This window comes from Terrapene carolina, unplaced genomic scaffold, assembly GCF_002925995.2.
Source record: "Terrapene carolina triunguis isolate 2854851 unplaced genomic scaffold, T_m_triunguis-2.0 Scaffold42, whole genome shotgun sequence".
Taxonomy (NCBI): Eukaryota; Metazoa; Chordata; order Testudines; family Emydidae; genus Terrapene; species Terrapene triunguis.
This window is the reverse complement of record NW_020664393.1, coordinates 3,107,421-3,131,648: the sequence shown is the minus strand read 5'-3', so window position 1 is coordinate 3,131,648 and position 24,228 is coordinate 3,107,421. Positions and strand designations below refer to the sequence as shown.

Below are 24,228 nucleotides of genomic sequence, written 5' to 3'. Positions count from 1 at the left end.
CAGTTTCGTCACTGATTTCCAAAGAACCCACTAAAAAGGCACTTCTCCGAAAGGCTAACAAAACATATTTTGAGTTTGTAAGCCAAGCCATTGTGGAGATTGAGCTTAAATAAAACACCATGAAGAACATTTTCAAAGTGAATATCAGGGAAATTTTGGAAATACCACAGTGCTTTTAAATTTCTTTTATTTTTTCCACAGGCTTCCAAAGAAACTTTTACCCTGGGGTTAGATACAGAATATGCAGTTTTCTTTTGTGGAAGTTACAGGAGTTAAACATAGGGCTTAAACCAGACCTCAGCTATAGCGTAGCCTCCATTACTCCATAACAGTCTGTTTCACCTACCTTCTAGAAGGTACATTAACATCAGCCAATGTATACAGAGGAGTCAAGCTGGAAACCAGGTAATGAAGTCGAGGAAAGGGAACCAAATTCATGCTGATTTCATTAAGATCCATATTAAGGGAACCTTCAAACCTGGCAGAGCTAAAAGTTAATAGTACTATTATAAAAACAAAATCATTTACTTACAAAAAATTATGTAGAAGCTTGATATGTTACTGTTATATCCATATTTTTTTCCAGTTGTTCCCTAGAACAGAGAACATCATGGAGAAGAAATATAATGCTTGCAGTGTTGTTGAAGCCATGATGGTCTGACGATATAAAAGACACAAAGTGGGTGAGGTGATTTATTTTATTGGACCAACTTCTGTTGGTGAAAGAGACCAGCTTTCGAGCACCACCGAGGCAATCTGTTCCATCTTGTACTTAGCTGCGACTCTCTGATTACCTTTCCAAGACTTGAAGAAGACCTCCGTGGAGCTTGAAAGCTTGTCTCTTTCACCAACAGAAATTGGTCTAATAACAGATATTACCTCACCCAACTTGTCTCTCCCATGAATTATAATGTCATTTTACCAACTGCAGAATTGGTGAATCAATCACTATTATGAGAGTTACTGGTTTTTCATACATTTGTACCAATATTCTTCATTTCTCTTAAAAAAAGCCCTGAACATTAACACTAAGCACCCACTGTTTACTGGTTAAGGTACTGCTCTATAGCGAAGTGGTTTTTGGCTGAAGATAAGCCTGAGGTGTGATAACTCCCTTAGGCTACGTCTTCACTACCCGCCTGAATTGGCGGGTAGAAATCGATCTCTCGGGGATCGAATTATCGCATCTCGTCGGGATGCAACAATCGATCCCCGAATCAACGCTTGTACTCCACCAGCGCAGGTAGGAGTAAGCACCGTCGATGTGGGAGCCGCGGAGGTCGATTTGCCGCCGTCCTCACAGCAGGATAAGTCGGCTCGGATACGTCGAATTCAGCTACGCTATTCGCGTAGCTGAATCTGCGTATCTTAAATCGACCCCCTACCTCCCCGTAGTGAAGACGTAGCTTTAGTAACTAGACATTTCAGGGTTACTGTTGCAGATCATTTCACATAATTGGAAATAGGGATTAGGCAGTAAGGGCTGCTATACTACTAAACACAATGGGGGATTAACAGGTTAGCCATGGTCATTAACTGGAATAAAGAGAATTGGCTAGCAGGAACATGTACAAAAAGTCTTTTAACCTCTCGGTTTAACAATGTGTGACTGTATAAAGCTACAGGCAATCTATACCTATACATGTGCAAGAATCTTCCCACCAATTCATTTCAACCAAAAGAACTGCATTATGCAAATAAACTGATGATAAGAATAGAGAGAAGAGAAGAGGAGTTATGCCTCCGTCTCACTGAGTTTACTGCACTGATAACAGCAGCCACAAAAGGAGAAAAAAAAAAAAAGCTGAAAAAATGGTAGAGAGGATGCTAATTCTGATGTCACAATCCTAAACAAAATGTTCACAGGGTAGCAGCAGGTGGCGGGAGATGGAGGGCCAGAGACATGGAATGCTCACAGGATGAAAGAGTTAAGAAACCTGGAAACACATCTTTTGAACCAATCTATTACGAAAAGTACTCTTAAAGCATTAGTCCCAATTAACTTCAATGGGAGTTCTTATAGTGATTAGTTTTGTATATTAAACAACTAGTGTTTGGGGGGTAGCAGGTAGATTCAAGAGGTGGTGTATCACTACTTGAGTAATATTTGTTTATACCCTGTCTTGTATCATTAGGTTCCTATTTTTAATAAAGGTGAAATCGCATTTCTGCTGCATAAATATTTTCTTATATTTGAATGTACTTCAATTTGTCTTTTGAAAAATCATTCATGAATAACTTCTCACTTTTAAATTTATTTAACACCTACCTGACACACAGCGTAAGGGTCCAAGACCTGAACATCTTAAAAAAATTCTACTTGCCTGTGGTGAGTAATCACTTCCTCCAATGGGTGAGTAAATCATTAAAACAAAACAAAAAACCCAAAACTAGATCTTTAGGGCAAACCATGGATAAAAAAAAAAGTTTCTTTTGCCAAGAGCAAGTTTTCATTATAGGTTTACAAAGGTAGGCTAGCAAGTTAGAAGAGTATCAATCCTAAGAATTCAGATGACCTCTTTCTTCATCTGTACCACAGATTCAATAGGAGAAATCCTGAAGTCGGTGGGGTGTCATTGAAGTCAATGAGAGTTTTGCCATTGACTTCAATGGGACAGGATCTCATTCAATATCCCTTTTAGGGTTTCTACAGTAGTTTCCTCATGCTAAAATGTAAGCCACTTTGCCAAATTACCCCCTGAAGTGGATTCTTTAGACTGCTGTTACAAGACTTGAACAGTGCTTATTAACTCTTAATTACAACAGCTGACTAATACCATACTGAGAATGGATCAATATTTTCTCAAGTGCAGTACATCCATTCTGCATACTATCTCTCGCAGCATTACTTGCATAGTGGAATACTCAGTAAGATTACCTTGTCAGGTTCAGCAGCAAGTTGGCCACAATATTGTTCATAGCATCAAATGGCTTCTCCTGTTCAGTTTTGATACTGCCTGCACTTGAGGTTAACAAGCTGTTTTGTTTCACAGTTGATCCTAGCTTTCCAGAATTGGTCATCTGATGAATTTTACTAACTATAGAAAATAAAGACTTGGAGAGAAGACAAATGAAATAATTATTATAAAAAAAAGCTTCCAGGTACTCCTGTGCACAGAGCTTTCCCATTCAGTGTCCCTGTTTGTTTCAGTAAAAACTTAAAATCTAAGAACAAAAATTTAAGCACAGGAGCTCAAGTTAAGTTTGTGCCTTTGAAGTCTGCTTCACTGTTTGGTCATTCGTAATTGACTAATGTATTTTTGAACTGCTTTTCTTCAAATGTGTCAAGAAAATATGAAGCTTAACTCAAACACAAGTTTAATTTTTATTCAAATACAGAAAAACCTGTATTTCCTAATAAGGTATTTGTTCTCATATTCATATAATTCAAAAGATTTTTTTCAAATTAAAAAATTCATTTTTGCATGGGGGACAATTTTGTTTATAAAACAATAGCCATATATTGAGAATAAGGATCTTAAAAACAAGGGTTTTTGCAATCATTACCTTAAAGCAGACATAGGAATAAAATTCCCTGCTACAGACCATTTCTGTAAGGAAGGGGAAAAGTACTGGGCAATTTTTAAATACGGATAAAATTTTCAAAAAAACAACAACCCCAAAGTAACTTAGGACCCCAAGTAGGGTTGCCAGGTGTCCGGTTTCTGACTGGAAAATCTGGTCGAAAAGGGAACCTGTCAGTGTCCGGTCTGCACTGCTGACTGGACACTAAAAGTCTGATTACTAGAGTAAACGTGATAAGCCTCCCTGCCGAGAGGGCGGGAAGATCAACAGCTGTTTAGCTGCTGATGGAGAGCCTCAGCCACAGCTACAAGAGGTCTCTCACAGCTCTGACTGAGGAGGGGGCCGGCCCAGGGCTGGGGAGTGCCCACAGGTTCGCACTGGTGCTGCGAGCAGAGTGGGTGAGGGGAGGGCAAGCTTCAAGCACGACGGAGAGGCTTCGGGGCTCGGATGTCAGGAGAGGGGCCGTTCGGAGAGCAGCCCCTGGATCTGCTTGCCCCACTGCCGGCTGCAGAGGGGCCTGGGCTTGGCACGCTGCACTGCACGGGGCCACTTCCCAACAGGCTGGGCTGTCCATCCCCGCTCCGTGCACGGCATGATCACTGCCCAGATAGGAGCCCAGCTGCCCCCCAGCGCTACTCCCTGGGAACTCGGGTGCCCACACTCTCCAGGCGGCAGAAGTTGACAGGCTCTGGTGTGTTGCAGCCAGCCTGCCCCAGCCAAAGCCAAGGTAGCCTGGGAGCCAGGGCCCCAAGAGCCCCTCGCTGTGGGGTGCAGAGGAGCCAGGAGCAGAGGCTCATTAAACCCCTCAAGAGAAGTGGGGAGACCCTAGAACCAATATTTCTGTGCAAGTTTTCTGGAGCCAGCCAGGGTGAGTGGGTCACGGCTGCTGCTGTGGGGGAGTGGGGGAGGAGGGGGCTACAAACTATGGGGCAAGTTCCTCAGATGGAGGCAACCAACCACCTGCTCCCAGTTCCATGGACCCAGACAGGCAGGGGACACCAGGGTGTGTTTGGAACCGTCCCTTGCCTCAGTGTTGGAGGCCTGGAGGAACTGGTGGGGGGAGCTGGGAAGTCAGGACTCCTGGGTTCTCTCCCTGGCTCTGGGAGGGGTGTGGGGGCTAGTGGGTTAGAGCGGGGGTGGGGGCGGGAAGTCAGGAATCTTGGGTTCTATCCTCAGCTCCAAGTTGTGTGACTTGAGTGAGTGGCTTATGGAAAGAGCGCCCACCGCAGGTGGGCAGAGTGCAGCGGTCCCCAGGCTGGGTGCAGGGGAGGGAGGAGTGAGTGGAGGGCAGGATCTTGGGGGAGAGGGTGGACCAAAGGGCTGGGCCTCAGGGGGAGGGGGAAGGAGCAGAGTGTCCAGTTTTCCGAAATTGGAAAGTTGGCAACCCTAACCCTAAATCTCATTTTCAAAAGTGACTTAAGGAACTTAAGAGCCCAAGCCACTTTGGTTCTTTTTGAAAATAAGTTTCAGGATAACATTTCCCTGTTCATCAATACAGACAAGGAAGAAACACTTCCTCTGTAATGTACACCACAAGAGAAATTGACAAGAATATTAATACTCTCTCTTACTTCATTTTCAATTGGCAGCACACAGTCCGCATGCTCATTAAGTTCCTTCATAGCCAGAACACTATTATATGGAGAAGTAATGACATCATCCTCCCCAGAAGGGTAAACTGAAGTAACAAATCTATATACTTCCGGGAACTCATCTTCAAGCACGTTTAGTACAAAAGTACCAAGACCGGATCCTGTCCCTAAGAATAATTAAGAAAAAAGTTACAATTAAAAGAGATAATGCTTAAAACAACATCCTGAATTATTTAAATCTCCTCTGAAACACAGGATTTCTTTGTACATTACAGACCAGATTTTCGTAAGTGCTCAGCACTCAGTGATCACAGTGGGAGTTAGTAGAGCTGGACAGGAAAAGGTTTTTCCATCCTGAACTGGGATAAGAATTTGAAAGCTTGAACATTTTCATGAACAAAAAAATCGGAAAACAAATTTTTTTGGGTCAACTGAAGAAATGTTGAAACAATTTCTAAACTTTTTTTTCAAAAATATTTTGAAATGGGAAATTTGTCAATTTAGCAGGGATCCTGGTCAATTTTCCATCACTGACAATTTTAAAATCAAGACTGGATGTTTTTCTAAAATCTGCTGTAGGAATTATTTTGGGGAAGTTTTATGGCCTGTGTTATATTGGAGGTCAGACTTGATGATCTAGGTCCCTTCTAGCTTTGGAATCTATGAAAAACGACCCTTTTCTGTAAAAAGTTTGTTTTGATGAACTGGTGTTTTCTGACTGAAAAACTTTTAGTTGAAAAATTCCAGAGCAGCTCTTGTACTAAGCTTTTATGAAATACCCTTAAGTGTTACATCTAGTCTACTCTAGAACATTTCTTGTGATGGGACATGGCTCTTCTTAGCAAGTTATTCTATTGTCTAGCTAACTTTGTTAAAAACATAAGGATGGATATTTATAAAAGATGTGGTTTCGGAATCTTTTTAGAACACTCAAATATTGTATCCGATCAGCGTGTATCTCTACTTAAGCCTAAAATACAGATTCAAATAGCCCAATAATGCAGGTAAAAGAGCATCTTCAGCTTTTGTGTGTAGATATATCATCCTGGGAAAAGGCAGGGTATCTCCATAATGAGTTTTGTATAATACAGTTTGTATGTTTGAGTGTAATTATAGTCAGCGAGATGACTCAAGTGGTACTTTTTGGTGTTCAAATTTATTTTTCCTTCAGTGACTTCCTTATTAAGTTTGCTCGGTTTTCAAGTCAGAACATGATTTCCCCCCCTTTCTTTACTGTCAACATTAAGTTCAAATCAGAGACCTGAAAATTAAGCGGTGTATCTTCTGCCTTGGACAGCTAATATTCTGGAATCCTAACAGCTGACAATTTTAATTATGAGGCTGGAGGATGAGGAGAATATAACTGCTTTTCTGCAATGCTGAGAGTAATAATAAGCAGGTTCTCTCAAACTAAGCATATTACACTGAAGACACAGCACAAAGATACATGGAAAACAGGGGTCTATTTTCATATTCAGTTTTCAGATCCTACCCATTTAAACTATCTTCTCTTAATGTAACAGCACTGAAGTTGTTCAAGTTTGGTGCCATTATGCTAACACCAAAGTTGTCATTGCACAAGGTTACCCTTGGATACATTTACAATATGGTACTAAGAGAACACTTCATTTATGTTGATAATAATAGGTAAAAAAGTTAGAAGAAAGCACTATGGGAGCAGGATGGTCTGACAATCATGGTCCAAACACCCCAAGGGAGAACAGAAAACCACAGATGGAAACAAAAAAATTAAGCTACCTCGTTATCCTCCTTCAAAACCTTCCTTAAAACTCTGCTTTTCTGGGATGCCTACAAAAAAACCTTGAAAATCATTAGGCACTGATCTACTTAGACCTATTCCCTATCATGCTAACCAGTATTGTCTCCTTGTGCCCCCCCACTTGTCCGTCTGTATGCATCTGTTGTCTCTGATCTTATACTTGGATTGTACGCTCTTTGGGGCAGGCACTGTCTTTTTGTTCTGTGTATACAGTGCCTAACAAAAAGGAGACCTAGGCACTATGGTAATATTATTACTACTACTAACTTGACTTAAAGGGTCTTTGTTAATTAAAAAAAATTCCTTACCATGTTACCAGTGTCTTATATTATTAAAGTTAAATTTTTTCAAAATCTAGTTCTTTTTTCACTTGTGGCATTTGCAGACATGCTAACCATGAAAAAACGCTTACCACCTCCCATTGAATGAATTACAAAAAAACACTGCAGACAGTCGCAGTGTTCTGCAGTCCTCCTCAGCTTTTCCACAATGTGTTCCCGGTACTGATAGCCATACAGTTTATGACCTACAGCCCTGCAAATATGAGAAATGATAAGAAAATTTAAATTTCCAGCTTTGTACTCTAATTCTTCCTATTCTTGTCTGTACACACAGTATTATTACAGATGTGCTAACACCTCAGAGAAAAATTGGAAATTTGTTCGGTTATCTACTTTATTCAGAGTTTCTCCTCCCTTTTTTGTGACTTGGCGTATATGCAAAAAGTCAGGATCTGTGTTGCTTGGAAGTCAGAAGTTCATCTGCTCCTGTTATTCACTCCTCACTTGGTCTCCATGCAAGTTGCATAATGTCCCAAACTAGATTATGACCTTCAGTGAAGAATGAGCCGCTGGAACAGGAGAATGCCTAAGACAAATGATCCTTTCTTCATGCAAGTAGGCCAAGTAACAAAAAACAGTGAGGGAAGAGAAACACAGAAGAAATGATATATCAGCAGAATGATTCATAAATAAAATGCTTTTCAAGGTTCTCCTCAAGGTGACAGCAACTCTAAGATTTACTGTTAATGTGTCTCAGTTCCCCCCGGTGCAATAGAATCCTCTAGAAAGACATTGTTATCATTTTCAACCTTTTCAACTGCCATCTATTAGTAGCTAAAATTGCTTTGCGAAGAAGAGTTTATTCTCACCAGTTGTTCCCTGAACCAGAAACATCTGTGATGAGCTGCTTGCTATCAAAGACATCTCTCAATGGCCCCTGCAGAATTTCATTCACTACACCCTCCTCCATGTCAATCAAGAGAGCCTTAGAGAAAGAAAAATTTTAATTCAGTCAGTATGCCACTCTTTGAAATAGTTACACAAAAGGAATACGAGCACTTGCAAGATAAAAGGTATCTTGTTCCTTTAAAGTTTCAGGCATAAATATCTTATTTTAAAAGATACACTCTGACTGAGAAGCCGACTCTAGAAAAATTCACCTTGATGATCTTGTCAGAAGACAAAATTTAATGAAGCATTATTTCAGTTATTGCAACTTTCGTTTATGCTGTTCAAAATTTCAAGGGTTAAATGCATAACATGCTGAATACTTAGTAACAAAAAAAACTGGCACAGATTTTCAAAGATATGTTTCCTCTTAAAAAACTTATGTTAACTAAGGGTATATCTACACTACGAGGGTAATTCGATTTTACTTAAATCGAATATGTGGAATCGATATTGCAAAGTCGAACGTGTGTGTCCACACTAAGGACACACTAAGGACAGTAATTCGACTTTGTGAGTCCACACTAACGGGGCGAGCGTCGATATTGGAAGCGGTGCACTGTGGGCAGCTATCCCACAGTTCCCGCAGTCCCCGCTGCCCATCGGAATTCTGGGTCGAGCCGCCAATGCCTTCTGGGTAAAAAAAATTTATCGTCATCCGTCCGTCACTAACGCCCTCCCTCCCTCCATGAAAGCGCCGGCGGGAAATCAGTTCGCGCACTTTTCTGGTCAGTGACAGCGCGGACGCCACAGCACTGCGATCATGGATCACGCTGCGACCATCGCTGCACTTGTGGCCGTTCTCAACACCTCGCAGCTTATCATACACCTTTCCCTGAGGCAGATGCAGAGAAATCGGGCGAGGAGGCTACGGCACCGCCGTGAGAGCCTGAAGTCGGAGAGTGGCACAGAGCTGTCAGAAACCACGAGCCCCAGCGCCCAGGACATGACGTTGGCAATGGGGCATGTGGATTTTGTTGAACGGCGATTCTGGGCCCGGGAAACAAGCACGGAATGGTGGGACCGTATAGTGCTTCAGGTCTGGGATGAATCCCAGTGGCTGCGAAACTTTCGCATGCGGAAGGGGACTTTCCTCGAACTTTGTGAGTTGCTGTCCCCTGCCCTGAAGCGCAAGGACACCCGCATGCGAGCAGCCCTCACTGTCCAGAAGCGAGTGGCCATAGCCCTCTGGAAGCTTGCAACGCCGGACAGCTACCGGTCAGTCGCGAACCACTTTGGTGTGGGCAAATCTACCGTGGGGGTTGTTGTCATGCAAGTAGCCAAGGCAATCGTGAAAGTACTGCTCCCAAAGGTAGTGACCCTGGGAAACGCGCAGGTCATCATAGATGGCTTTGCCGCGATGGGATTCCCAAACTGCGGTGGGGCTATCGATGGGACTCACATCCCTATCCTGGGACCGGACCACCAGGCCAGCCAGTACATCAATAGAAAGGGCTACTTTTCAATGGTGCTGCAAGCACTGGTGGACCATCGGGGACGGTTTACAAACATCTACGTCGGATGGCCGGGCAAGGTTCATGACGCTCGCGTGTTCAGGAACTCTGGTCTGTTTAGACGGCTGCAGGAAGGTATTTACTTCCCAGACCACAAAATAACTCTTGGGGATGTGGAGATGCCTACAGTCATCCTCGGGGACCCAGCCTACCCGCTAATGCCCTGGCTCATGAAGCCCTATACTGGCGCCCTGGACACAGAAAAAGAACTCTTCAACTACCGGCTGAGCAAGTGCAGAATGGTGGTGGAGTGTGCTTTTGGCCGTCTCAAAGGGAGATGGAGAAGCTTACTCACTCGCTGTGATCTCAGTGAAACCAATATCCCCATCGTTATTGCAGCTTGCTGTGTGCTCCACAATCTGTGTGAGAGCAAGGGGGAGACCTTTATGGCGGGGTGGGAGCTAGAGGCAAATAGCCTGGCTGCTGATTACGTCCAGCCAGACAGCCGGGCCATTAGAAGATCCCAGCGGGACGCCCTGTGCATCCGGGAGGCTTTGAAAGCTAGGTTCCTGAGTGAGCAGGGCAACCAGTGACTTTTCAGTTTGTGGACAGAAAAGCTGAACCTGCCCCCGTTTCTTTACCCAGTTCATTTTGACTATCCTCTCCAGTTACATACCCCCTTCACCCCCTTCCCCTTCCCAAAAAATAAAATCATTTCGATTTTGTTAATGAACACCGTTGTCTGTATTGCTGTTTTCGCGGGAATATTTTAAACCGGGGACGCAGACTGTGGCGGGGGGCGGGTTTAGTGTTCTGATGCAAATGATGCTTCTAAACTCCCGGAATGACAGGCTCCGCACTGGTGGACTGGTTATTTCAATGGAGCCTGCCAGCACTCCTGGGGGGGACTGTGTGTATGTGTCGGCTATGTGACTTTCTGGCAGGGGGGGTAGGGTTACAGATCCCCTGCTGCATGGATCTGTGAGCCAGGATAATGACCGCTGCATAAGATCTGTAACTGCCCTCCCCCGCCACAAAGTCACAGAGCAACCCCCTCCTCCCAAAACATGAAAAACACCTCCCAGACTGACCAGGGTAACCAGTGACTGCACTGTGTATGTGTCCTGATGCTGGACCTGACACCGCCTCTGTACCCTGCTAAAGGTCACTGTCCTGTCCAATTACCAAGCCCCTTCCCCCCCTCCAGACAGACTCTCCCTCAAAAGAACCTGACTGAAACAGTAATGAACAGAAACAAACATTTTATTGCGAACCAGACATGAAACGTGGGGGGTGAAACTTGGACGGGGGCTTGTGTGAGGTGGGTAGGAAAGGACTTATGAAATTTTGGGGAATGTCAGCCTTCTACTGCTAGAGCAGTCTGCAGGGGTTGACTGAAAGTTTTAACGGCCCTTGCCGCCCCTCCTTCTTTGGACTTTGGGTGAGGGTGGTGTGGGACTTGGTGGCGGGTGAGGGCGGTTACAGATAGACTGCAGCGGGGCTCTGTCCTCCTGCCTCCGGTCTTGCAGAACATCCACAAGGCGCCGGAGCGTGTCCGTTTGCTCCCTCATTAGTCCAAGCAGCTTTTCAGTAGCCTGTTGGTCCTCCTGACGCCACCTCTCCTCCCGTTCCATGACTGCTCGGTGCATTTGTGACAAGTTCTCCCTCCACTGTGTCTGCTGGGCTGCCTGGGCTCGGGAGCAGCCCATTAGTTCTGAGAACATGTCTTCACCCGTCTTCTTCTTCCTCCGCCTAATCTGCGCTAGCCTCTGGGAGTGTGCTGACAGGCTGGGTTGGGAGACAGTCGCAGATGTGTCTGTGTGAATTTTAAAAAGGGAGTGAATTCCTGAGACAGATAAATGAAATTGTATACAAAGAACCTAGTCTTTCTCTGTGAACAAGACCATGCACTGAACCTCTCACATGCGCACTCAGGACAAGGTCGAATTTTCGGCCGTCGCCTTCAGTGCCTGTGGACTTGCGGAGGTCTTGGAGTGTTCAGAGAACTGTGGCTGGAGACCTGAACTTCTGGAGCGGGCAATAATGGTAAGCCGCAGACTTGTGGCTGCTTAAAACTCCAGCAGTAGCACTGGCCTCCTTTCACATTGAAAGCAATGCCAGTCTCTGCTGCCAGCAATCAGGACAGCATCAACTCTGCCCCTGTCCCACCCCCTCGCGGCTGTCCCAGGGAAAGATCCCTGTATGCTGCCCCTCTCCCTCCACCGCGTGGCTGTAAAGCAGTCCCAATACTAACATTCTCCTCCCTAATTCAAAGCAGGGCGTCATGAGCGACATCACCCTCCTGAGGATCCCGGACACCCAGAGAGAACGCATGCTGCGGGAAAGCATGCAGAAACCGGGGCCGTATGCCGCCATGTTATGTCGTGCGATGATCCCGGAGTACTTGATTGTGGCGTGGAGGGGACATGTCTGCTACCACGGAGGGCCCACTAAGATCGCCCTACCCCGGAACCTGATCAACAGGCTTGAGCTCTACCTCCACGAGACCTACGAGGAGTTCTCCTACGAGGATTTCTCGTCGATCCCCGGCCACATTGACCGGATTTTCGCGTAGGTGCACTGGGACTTTGGAGTGGAGCGTCTTGGGCCTGGGAATCATGTAGTAACGGACATTGTGAAATTTTTTTAAAATACTTGGGACTAAATTGAGAATAGCCTAAGACAGAGAAATCATGAAAACCCATTTGTTACCTTTGTAAATATTCCTGTTTTGTACCTGATTATTTTTTTACTAGTTTACAGCACTTTTATAAATATACATTGTTAATAGTATAAATATTACCGTTCTGTTTTAAATAAATGTTTACATGTTTACAGCACTTACTGCTTGATCCTTCCCCTGATTCTGTGTCCGGGGTAAGGGATGGGGACGGTTGGTAGGGGATCTCGGTAAGGGTGATGAAGAGCTCCTGGCTGTCGGGGAAATCAGCGGTGCCAGCGCTGTCGACTGCCTCGTCCTCCTCATCTCCTTCCTCCTCTTCCCCGTCCGCTGAGGAACCGGCCGCGGACAATATCCCATCCTCGGAGTCCACGGTCAGGGGTGGGGTAGTGGTGGCGGCCGCTCCCAGGATGGAATGCAGTGCCTCGTAGAAACGGGATGTGTGGGGCTGGGATCCGGAGCGTCCGTTAGCCTCTTTGGTTTTTTGGTAGCCTTGTCTCAGCTCCTTGATTTTCACGCGGCACTGCGTTGCATCCCGACTGTAGCCTCTCTCTGCCATGGCTTTGGAGATCTTCTCGTAGATCTTAGCATTCCTTCTTTTGGAGCGCAGCTCTGAAAGCACGGACTCATCGCCCCACACTGCGATGAGATCCAAGACTTCCCGATCAGTCCATGCTGGGGCCCTCTTTCTATTGGATTGCACGGCCATCTCTGCTGGAGAGCTCTGCATAGTTGCCACTGCTGCTGAGCTCCCCTCGATGTCCAAAGAGGAACTGAGATTCAAACTGCCCAGACAGGAAAATGAAAATGAATTCAAATTTTCCCGGGGGTGTGGCTGGTCAGAGCATCCGAGCTCGGACTGCTGTCCAGAGCGTCAACAGAGTGGTGCACTGTGGGATAGCTCCCGGAGCTATTACCGTCGATTTCCATCCACACCTAGCCTAATTCGATATGGCCATGTCGAATTTAGCGCTAATCCTCTCGTTGGGGAGGATTACAGAAATCGATTTAAAGAGAGCTTTATGTCGAACTAAATGGCTTCCTGGTGTGGACGGGTGCAGGGTTAATTCGATATAACGGCGCTAAAGTCGACATAAAAGCCTAGTGTAGACCAGGCCTAAGTGGCTCAAATAAAACCCTTTACTGCCCCCTCCAAACAAACGCCAACTATACGTGTGATCTACACAATCATTTTCCTAAATTATACATTTCAAATGATTACTGACGTCTGCCTGCAAAGTGGACTATAATACTGTTACACTAACCTGGGGAACTAAGAAATTTCAGTTTTAGTTTGAGAAGCATGTCTGAAATTGTGCATTTAAGACAAAAGATAAACACAGGAAGTTTAAACCATGAGCTCTTTACAGTCAGTCATAAGTATGCAATGTATACAAAATTATCCTTATAAATTGTCTTACTCGTGCTTTTAAAGAGAAGATTTTTCCTTTGTGAATATCAGCACCATCACCACCATTTCTGGAAAAGGGAGAAATGTTTTATAAGATCAGATCCATTATGGAAGTGATACAGTATTATTAAAATTCTCTTTCCCTCTCATCGATCTCTGCTGTCCAGAGGTTTGACCCAATGCAAAACAATAATGCTCCCCCTCACACACACATATACAACACACTCTTCTTGCAAAGTCTTAATGGAAATTCCCTAAAATAAAGTCTTTACAGGATCCCATCCCACTGATAATATCTTAAGGACAACTTCATGTGACACTAAGGTGGTCAGCATGAAATATTTACCATCAGGAACATCCCCCTACTCATTGCTGGTGAAGTAGCTGGATTCTAGCCCTGGCTCTGGGAGAGGAGTGTAGTACATAGTGGTTAGGCAAAGGACAACTAGACTGGTTTAATCACTCTGAAATGCAGTATGGTGCAGTGTGTAATATTCGGGGCTGTCAAAAGAAAAACCTGGATCCTGTGCCTGCAGTGACGTTGCATAAGCTCTCAGCTAATTTATTTTTTTTAAAAATGGGCAGGGGAGTGTTTAGCAGCTCTTCACTATTTTCTGTGTTTCATAATCTAGTTAATAATAAAGGTAATGAATTGTATGGGAATTTAAATAGCACTCAGAGGTTACTCTCTTTTTTCTCCAGTCCAGGAACTTCCCCCTAGGCTACAGGGGTATACAGGGCACAGTCAAGGAACTATGATGTGATTGGAACAACAGAGACTTGGTGGGGTAACTCACATGTCTGGAGCATTATCATGGATGGGTATAAACTGTTCAGGAAGGACAGGAGGGGAAGAAAAGGTGGAGGAGTTGCACTGCATGCAAGAGAGCAGTATGATTGCTCAAAGCTCCAGTATGAAACTGGAGAAAAGCCTGTGGAGTCTTTGGGGTAAGTTTAGAGGTGAGAGCAACAAGGGTGGTGGTCATCTGCTATAGACCACCAGACCAGGAGGATGAGGTAGACGAGGCTTTCTTCGGACAACTCACAGACGTTTCCAGATCACAGGCCCTGGTTCTTATGGGGAACTTCAATCACACTGACATCTGCTGGGAGAGCAATACAGCAATGCACAGATAATCCAGGAAGTTTTTGGAGAGTGTTGGGGACAATTCCTGGTGCAAGCGCTGGAGGAATCAACTATAGGCTGTGCTTCTCTTGACCTGCTGCTCACAAACAGGAAAGAACTGGTACGGGAAGTAGAAATGGGTGGCAACCTGGGCAGCAGGGACTATGAGTTGGTCAAGTTCAGGATCCTGAAAAAAGGAAGAAAGGAGAGCAGCAGAATATGGACCCTGGACTTCAGAAAAGCAGATTTTGACTCCCTCAGGGAACTGATGGGCAGGATCCCCTGTGAGGCTAATATGAGGGGAAAGGAGTCCAGGAGAGCTGGCTGTATTTACAAAAAAAAAAGCAGTCTTATTATGGGCGCAGGAACAAATCATCCCAATGTGCAGAAAGAATAGCAAATATGACAGGTAACCAGCTTGGCTTAACAGTGAAATCTTTGGTGAGCTAACACAAAAAGGAAGCTTACAAGAAGTGGAAACTTGGACAGATGACTAGGGAGGAGTAAAAAAATATTGCTCGAGCATGCAGGGGTGTAATCAGGAAGGCCAAAGCACAATTGGAGTTGCAGTTAGCAAGGGATGTGAAGGGTAACAAGAAGGGTTTCTACAGGTATGTTAGCAACAAGGCGGTGGTCAGGGAAAGTGTGGGACACTTACTGAAAGGGGGAAGCAACCTAGCGACAGATGATGTGGAAAAAGCTGAAGTATTCAATGCTTTTTTTGCCTCAGTCTTCACAGACAAGGTCAGCTCTCAGATTGCTGCACTTGGCAGCACAGTCTGGGGAAGAGGCGAGCAGCCCTCAGTGGTGAAAGAACAGCTTAAGGACTATTTAGAAAAGCTGGACATGCACAAGTCCATGGGGCTGGATGCAATGCATCCGAGAGTGCTAAGGGAGTTGGCTGCAGGGCCGGCACTTCCACTAGGCGACCCTAGGCGGTCGCCTAGGGCGGCAGGATTTGGGGGGGCGGCATTTTGCTGCCCTCGGCGGAAATTCAGCGGCGGGGGGTCCTTCCGCTCCGGATCTTCAGCGGAAATTCGGTGGCGGGTCCTTCACTTGCTCCGGGACCTGCCGCTGAAGTGCCCCGAAGATATGGAGCGGAAGGACCCCCGCTGCCGAAGACCCCAGGCCCCCTGAATGCTCAGAGGAGAAGCGCTGCTGCCTAGGGCGGCAAAAACCCTGGCGCCGCTCCTGGTTGGCTGATCTGATTGCAGACCCATTGGCCATTATCTTTGAAAACTCGTGGCGATCGGGGGAGGTCCCGGACAATTAGAAAAAGGCAAATATAGTGCCCATCTTTAAAAAGGGGAAGAAGGAGAATCTGGGGAACTACAGACCTGTCAGCCTCACCTCAGTCCCTGAAAAAAATCATGGAGCAGGTCCTCAAGGAATCCATTTTGAAGAATTTGGAGGACAAGAAGGTGATCAGAAACAGTCAACATGGATTCACCAAGGGCAAGTCATGCCTGACCAACCTGATTGCCTTCTATGATAAGATAACTGGCTCTGGATATGGGGAAAGCGGTGGATGTGATATATCTAGTGACCTAGACAAATTGGAGACTTGTGCTAAAAGAAATCTGATGAGGTTCAACAAGGACAAGTGCAGAGTCCTGCACTTAGGATGGAAGAATCCCAGGCACTGCGACAGGTTGGGGACCGACTGGCTAAGCAGCAGTTCTGTAGAAAAGGACCTGGGGATTACAGTGGACGAGAAGCTGGATATGAGCCAACAATGTGCCCTCATTGCCAAGAAGGCTAATGGCATATTGACATTAGTAGGAGCACTGCCAGCAGATCGAGGGAAGTGATTATTCCCCTCTATTCAGCACTGGTGAGGCCACATCTGGAGCGTTGCATCCAGTTTTGGGCCCCCCACTACAGAAAGGATGTGGACAAATTGGAGAGAGTCCAGCAGAGGGCAACGAAAATTATTAGGAGGCTGGGGAACATGACTTATGAGGAGAGGCTGAGGGAACTGGGCTTATTTAGTCTGCAGAAGAGTAGAGTGAGGGGGAATTTGATAGAAGCCTTCAACTACCTGAAGGGGGGTTCCAAAGAGGTTGGAGCTAGGCTGTTCTCAGTGGTGGCAGATGACAGAACAAGGAGCAATGGTATCAAGTTGCAGTGGGGGAGGTCTAGGTTGGATATTTGGAAAAACTATTTCACTAGGAGAGTGGTGAAGCACTGGAATGGGTTACCTAGGGAGGTGGTGGTAACCCTCCATCCTTAGAGGTTTTTAAGGCCTGGCTTCACAAAGCCCTTGCTGGGACGATTTAGTTGGGGTTGGTCCTGCTTTGAGCAGGGGGCTGGACTAGATGACCTCCTGAGGTCTCTTCCAACCCTAATCTATGATCAGATGAGGTACACATTCTCTCCCTTCCCCTCCCTTCCTGAGTGGGTGATGGCATTTGTGCTGCAGCAGATTTGTCATCAAACTAAAATCTCATGTGTTTACCTTAACATACATTTTCTGTTACGGCTAAAAAAAAAAGTTATAAAGCAGTCTATGGACAAACATATTGATGTATAACTGGTATTCAAGGAATCAGCATATGAGGAGAACAATGTGGCCAAAGCAGCATGCTTTTTCCTTTATGCCCTTTTTGCAAGGAATCTAAGGGCTGGTCCACCCTAAGCCCCCAGTTCGAACTAAGATACGCAACTTCAGCTATGTGAATAACGTAGCTGAAGTCGAAGTATCTTAGTTCGAACTTAAAGGTACTTATCGCGGGTCCAAACGCGGCAGGCAGGCTCCCCCGTCGACTCCGCCAACTCCTCTCGCGGAGCAGGATTACCGGCGTCAATGGCGAGCACTTCCGGGATCGATTTATCGAGTCTAGACAAGACGCGATAAATCGATCCCAGAAGATCGACTGCTTGCCGCCGAACCAGTGGGTAAGTATAGACGTACCCTAAGTGAGTCAATCCAAAATTCAAACAGTACTCAAAATTTATTATCTGTATTTTGGTTTTTGCCATTTCAATGAAGTCTTTTCAAAATAAAGGTTTAAAGCCACTGTTAAAATTGAACTTTGTAACCCCATCTTAACTATCTTGCAGCTACTTATTCACCATCATATTAGATAGAAAGCTGCTTAATAGTGTTACAGCTAAATACCATGCATGGTAAGCAGTACAACTGTTTTACTCCTTTCATTAACGAATTAGATGCACATGTGTAAGCAGGGAGGAGTAGCAGGGGTGCCAGTATGGTGGGATAGGTGGGTTTGTTTTTCTTTAAATTCTAGCTATGGATTCTAGTGTTCATGCTAGAACAGGTCAAGTAAATTTTTCAAGGCCTGCATAGATTGTGCTTCTTAAATTAATTCCTCTTGCAAGATCCCCAATCAACATGAAAAATCATAATTATAAAGCCTGACATTTAAATATGACTGAGTGGCTGAAACAGAATACATTTTATTTTAAAGGAAGATTAATGTGCAGTTATTAACTGACTGCTTTTTTTTGGTGGGAGGGAGAAGGGGTGAAGGAGGAGTAGAACACTTTCATAGAATTAGAATAGCAAAGGTCTATATCAAAGAGGAGGACAGACACAATGTATGAATGTACAAGATCTCTTTAGGATCTCTTTCTAGCACAATTAGTAGTTTGACCTGAAACAGATAAAACTGTAGTTTATTCAGGGCAATAGCAAATAGGGATGGCTGACCTACTGAAATCAATTATTCTGATAAATTTCAAATAGGTCTCTTGATACAGCAAAGCTTACCTGGTATCCACATTTCTAAAGAAGCTGCTTAATGCTTCATCATAAATTCCTTTCTAAAAAACAGAAACGTTGCACAAGTTAAGTTTTAAGTGTGCAATTTTAGAGATTCTCAATGCTATTTCTGGCTAACAATGTACACCAGTATTAAGTTAAAAATATACACAGAATTTGAAATTATGAAAGTAAACAATTCATTCAATAAAAACATTTTATTCAACGCAAGATTTAACAAATCACAACCAATATTATATTTTCTTTAATTCTGTGTTTTTGAAGATTTTTGTATTTTATGAAAATACCCAATACATTTATTAATTAGCATTAAAACTGGCTTTGCTGTTTTACATGTTGTATTTGTTATGGTATTATAGCTGATCCATATCTACTGTACAGCTGCCCACTAAACAGTGGGCTGAAAATGAAAGCGTGTTGCTGTATACAATACTAGAAACATAGGATTTGCCATAATGAATCAGTACTAGCTGCTTTGAAGCAAGGTAGCCAAAAGGACTGTCCACCATTATCTTTATTAACACATTGAAATTTTTCTTTAAATAATGTCTATATAGACCTTGCAAATTGGACACATTTCCATTCAGGGGTCCTCAGCATGCTAATTACTGAGCCCATTTATCTGTTACTCTGTCCCTGTGCTGAATATAGGAATGGAGAAGGGACCAATGGTGACTTTAGTGCAACTTTATACTCCTTGTATTTTGGATCCTGAAGGGGGCCTACTTGGATAAGTTAGAGAAACCCCAAGGTTGCTCTGATATACACTCTATTTGCTGTTGACCATGAGAAGTACAGAATAGTTGGACCACTGCAGTGTTCCAAATCCACACACTACACAGGGACTTGGAAGGGGAGTGGTGTAGAGATGTTTCACTGATTCTATGTCAATTGGGTAAGCCCGCTGAAATGGGGGATTCCCCAGGACCTGTCGCTGCCCCTTTTAGCTGCTAAAGCCACATAACTTGCCTGTGGGACAACAGAGAATTGGGTCCCAAGTGTTCTTTATTGATATATATTCTCAGCTTTTTTCTAGAAAAATCACTGCTGTTGCCTTGACAGCCAAAGAATGAAACACTTATTTTTTGCAGGGCTTTGGAGCGGAGCCCGGAGCTGGAGCACGGAGCAGCTCTGGAGCAGTGGAGCTGCAGGTTTTTGCCTGGAGCTGGAGCACAGCTCCAAAGCCCTGCAGTATGGTGGCCTGTTGATTTTTTGGCATTACAATTTTTTTGTCCAAGGTCTACATGTGTTTTGATAACTAAATCACTTTCCAGAGCAATGCTCACATACCTTCATAGACTGTACTATTTGTAATGCAAAAAAACAACAGGCCACCATTCTGCAAATCAATATTAGTACTATACTGAGAAAATACGCACACTCTTTGGCAGTGACTAGATCTGTCAGAGTACCATGGGCTGGAGATGAGTGTATTTGCCATAGGAGAACTGTAGTAATAAAAATAGTTTGCAGGACTTAAAAAGACTTGCACAGGGAGCATAGGCTTTAGCAGGACTAAAATTGGCAAACGCATTCCCACAGGCACAGAGAAGGATTGGTTTAAATCTCAGAACAAGAGTTTGCAGGTCAAAAGTCAATATGTGGCAGTGGGGTTATTTCAATGACCCAGATACATGTGACTGCAGTGAAATATAAACCATGTCTGTCAGCTCCTGGAGGAACCATGCACCATGGAAGATCTTGCCAGGGCTACAGACCAGACCTTATGTGCCCAACACTGGAAAAACCTATGATTGTGATGGAAGGACACCAGAAGAAGGAGGAGGACTGAGAAGGGAACATAGTAACTGCCATACTGGATCAGATTGGCTGAACCAAGGTACATCTAGTCCAGTATCCTGTCTGCAACAGCAGCCAGCATCAGATACTTCAGAGGAAAGTGGAAGAAACCCATAGCGGGACAATGTAGGATAATCAGCTGCATCATGAAAGGCTCCTTATGGGAAACAATTACATAGTACTTGGAAAAGGAAAAGCAGTACTAACTGCTCAGTCCTGGTTGGAGCTGAAAGTTTGTCAGAAAATCAATCAGATGAAAAATGCCCTTTTCACAAAACTAATTTTTTTCAAGAGAAAATTTCAGTTTACCAAAAAATTTCTGTTTCTCATCAGGAAAAATCAAAAAGGATGGCTCCTGGTTGGGCCTGGAAGGAAACTGACAAGATACATGTGACTGCTGAGCATGTCAGTTTCACTCCGCAGCTGTCTGGGTCCCGGGCCGGGCGCGACTTTGGTCCATGCATTGGGGTTTCCGTCCCAAAGGAAGAGTTTTCGGGAGGCGGAGTTCATGGGAAATTTCGAAACCACTAATTTCCCCCGCGAACTGGGAAGGCGGCGCGTGGGGCGGCTCCAGCGGCGAGGCGGTGCCAGAGCTGTGGGAGGAACTGCTCATGTCACCCCGGTGAGATTTCAGACCCCCAAGGGCTGCGCTACACGGGTCAGGTCAGGGAGTCCCCCGGCGTCCAGCCCAGTAACCCCCAGGCCTCAGGCTGCCCCGGCCTCCGGAGACAGACGCTGTGGAAACACTGCGCGGAGCCGCCGCCGAGGGGGGACTAACGGGACCGCAGCGGGGAAGCCGCGCTCGGGGTGGGGGTCCCAGGCTCTGCTCAGAATCAGCGGCTGACGCTGTGCGCGCTCAGGAAGAACCCGGTCGCCGCTCCCCCACGGAGCGGACACTGCACCGCCCGCGGCCCGGCAGTTGGGGGGGGGGGTGTCAGGGCCGCTCCCGGAGGCCGTTACCTTGTTGACGGCGGCGTGTTCCCTCAGCGCCAGATCCCAGAAGCGGCAGCCGATCTGGTTCCCGCACTGGCCCACTGCAAAGCAGGAGAGACACGGGTCAGCGGGGCTGGGGCGGGCGGAGGATGGGGGCGAGGGGGGGGTCTCACCGGCTTACCCTGCACCACCACCGACTGGGTCATGGTCGCCGCTCCAGGGGCCGTTACTAGGGGCGCGCGGGCAGTAGCTGCGGCTCCACCTCCTCCAACCGACGAGGAGCTGGCCCCGCCTACTCCGAACCAGGTTCCGAAAGCCCCGCCCCTCGCGTGCCCGGCGCCGGGCGGGTGAGGCTCACGCAAGCTCTTCCAACTGCCAGGTTCGGCGTGGAAGGTACCATCCGCTCTCATGTTCTCGGCGAGGGCGAGCGCATGCGCGACACCTCTCCCCGCCCACTGGCTTGGTCCCCTCTCCCCCGCAGATGGAACGTTCCGGGCTGGAGCACTCAGAGCGGAGGCTGCTACAGATGGGCAAAGGGAGGGTGGAGCCTTATGTGGCCAAGGGCAGCGCAGGCCTTTGGCTTGCAGCCCTCCAGCCTCCCTAGGGTTGGCTGTTGATATATTTGGCTGCTCTCTGACCCCACCTGGTGATGCGCCTCTTCAGTGGCACGTGCCACTGAATTCAGAAAAAAGGACACGAAGTCAGAGTGTGGAGGCAGCATGGCTACCTACAGGATTGAAGCTTTCAGTAAAAAAATTAAAGCTCAATCACACAAGTGCTGTACGCTCATTATTGCCAAAGTAGGGGTAGGGTTTATAGGCAATTTTCAGCCTCTAGAGATTAAGTAGCTCTTCAGTACATGTTACCACTAAAATTAAAAATTATGGGCTCAGCCGTTGTCCTACAAATATGTAATATGCAAATACTCATTCCAAACTTGTTTAATAGCAAGTAACACACCACCAGATGTCACAATGTGATGGTCATACTCCCAACTCACCAAGGCCTGAATACGGTATTGGCAACCCCAAAATCATGAGTCAGCCTTAGCCCCCTCTCCCCAATTATAAGATTATCCCCAAAATCATGAGATTAAAAAAAATTATATTGTGATTTTCGTTTGTTTTTTTATTTTTTTTAAAATAGTCCTTCACTTTGGACAAGCCATGGACTAATGTTTAACCATCTAGCAGTCTAATTCTATGTTTCCATCCTCTATATTGTCTTAATACCTCAAACTGCTGATGGTGTAATACTATACTATACTGAGCCTTCTGAACAAAATTTTTTTGGATTCCAGGAGCGAATTATTCTGTTGCTAAGATATAAATGAGTTGACAGGCCACTATATCCTAGCTTCATTTTTTTTATAGTGAGTACACTCGAATCCTAGAGATACATTAGATAACAAAAGAAAAATGCAGTTTGTAACTCAAAGACATGCACTACACTTTCAGAAATGTAGCAAATTTCTTATCACTGTCACTTTTTACTACTTAGACCACATGCTGCTGTAGGGAGATATGTTGGAATTCATAGTAAGCCTGCGATTAGCTTTGCCTCAGGGCTTTGTTCACTTTACAAAGCTGATATTTTATTGGGGTCATTTGCTTTCAGAAGAATTACTACCACACCTTTAACTTCTTTATCTTTCCTTATCTTTTTCAGGATGTTGTCCACTACCTTGACCTCTTAGGAGGATGGAAGACTGCTCAGTGTCTTCAAACAGTGTCCCTTGGGCAGAGAGATGTCAATCACAGATGAACACATATGCTGACTCCTCTGCCTGCAAATCAAGTATGCTGTACAGGAGTGTTACAGTTTCTTGCAGATATTACTCTGAGCACTTAAGTGTCCCAGAAAAACACTTACAAGAATTCCTTCAAAGTTCTCACAATTTCTAGAGAAGCTGGCCAAGACAGCTGAGTTTGCATTAGTACTGGTCTAGGACTGTTCAGGGGCCCAACATGAGAAATATAGAAATATAAGACCACCTGTTTAGTAGGGTTGCTATGTCCTTGAACCCAGGCACGTCATTTGCTATGGGGCAAGGCGGGCAGTTGCCCCTCTCCCCTCCCGCCTTCCTGACTTTTCATAGTTCTATTTGCTCCATTATGTCTTCCACTTTTTGCCCCCTCTGTAATGGAATAGAAAATACCTCATTTAAGATAGCCTGAGCCATCCCTGGCAGAGTATTAAAGGATCTTATGATCAACACATCTGGTGTGTATAAGCAAGCTCTGTGACCAGTCCATATCTGGCACAGAAGTACATAACATGGTTTTAGAAGTGGGAGATGAATCCACACCTCCATATGGAGACTATAAACTACTTGTAATCCTCATCAGTAGAAAACCCCTGGATCAAGTACCGCTGAGAGGTCAACGTCTTTTGCTAAGGTTAGTGCGATGAAACCCAATCGCTAAATATGTTCCTGGGAAAAATCCGGTAGTAGCAGATACTCTGTCACAGAGCCTAGCATTGCTCTGACCTACCCGTGAGCTTGAAGATGATGTAAAGGTGTATGTGGATATGGTGGACTCATACAGACCAGTGTTGGAAAAAGAGATTATGTCAGCTACAAAAAGAAACCTCGACAGACATGCAACCTCAGGAAGTTCTACGTTACTTTAGGGATGGCTGGCCCAAGTATCTAAAGGACACTAAGGAAGTGGCATGAGACTATTTTGCGCACAGGTGCCAGCTTCCTCCAGGCTCCTGGCCCTGCCCCCACCCGCCCTCTTCCTCTAAGCCCCCACTCCCACTCTGCCGCAGGCTCCACCCCCCCATCCCTTCTTCCAACCCCCCACTGCCGCCCCGCCTCTTTCCCCTGCTCTGCTTTTGCCCTGCCTCCTTCCCGCCTCTTCCCACCCAGTTCCACCCCCTTCCCCAAGTGCATCCCGTCCCCACTCTTCTCCCTCTCCCCCAGTGCCTCCTGCATGCTGCAGAACAG

The 24,228-nt window shown here is 45.5% G+C and overlaps 1 protein-coding gene across 3 annotated transcripts in view; it reads right to left on the bottom strand.

Moving 5' to 3' along the window:
- The window catches only part of TUBE1 (tubulin epsilon 1), a 34,534-nt gene extending 12,997 nt beyond the window's left edge, over positions 1–21,537 (bottom strand). For 2 of the 3 annotated variants that reach the window (XM_024216033.3, XM_024216031.2), the window contains exons 1-9: positions 21,457–21,537; positions 21,303–21,376; positions 18,531–18,583; positions 13,682–13,739; positions 8,048–8,163; positions 7,310–7,431; positions 5,097–5,284; positions 2,879–3,054; positions 347–487 (exon numbers count right to left, since the gene is read on the bottom strand). In XM_024216033.3, coding sequence (XP_024071801.1) covers positions 347–487; positions 2,879–3,054; positions 5,097–5,284; positions 7,310–7,431; positions 8,048–8,163; positions 13,682–13,739; positions 18,531–18,583; positions 21,303–21,376; positions 21,457–21,481 — 953 coding nt within the window. In that variant the 5' untranslated portion in view covers positions 21,482–21,537. Of the gene's footprint in view, positions 1–346; positions 488–2,878; positions 3,055–5,096; positions 5,285–7,309; positions 7,432–8,047; positions 8,164–13,681; positions 13,740–18,530; positions 18,584–20,651; positions 20,936–21,302; positions 21,377–21,456 lie in introns of all 3 variants that reach the window. The other variant, XM_024216032.2, reaches the window with a different exon arrangement.
- Between the last annotated feature and the right edge of the window lie 2,691 nt (positions 21,538–24,228).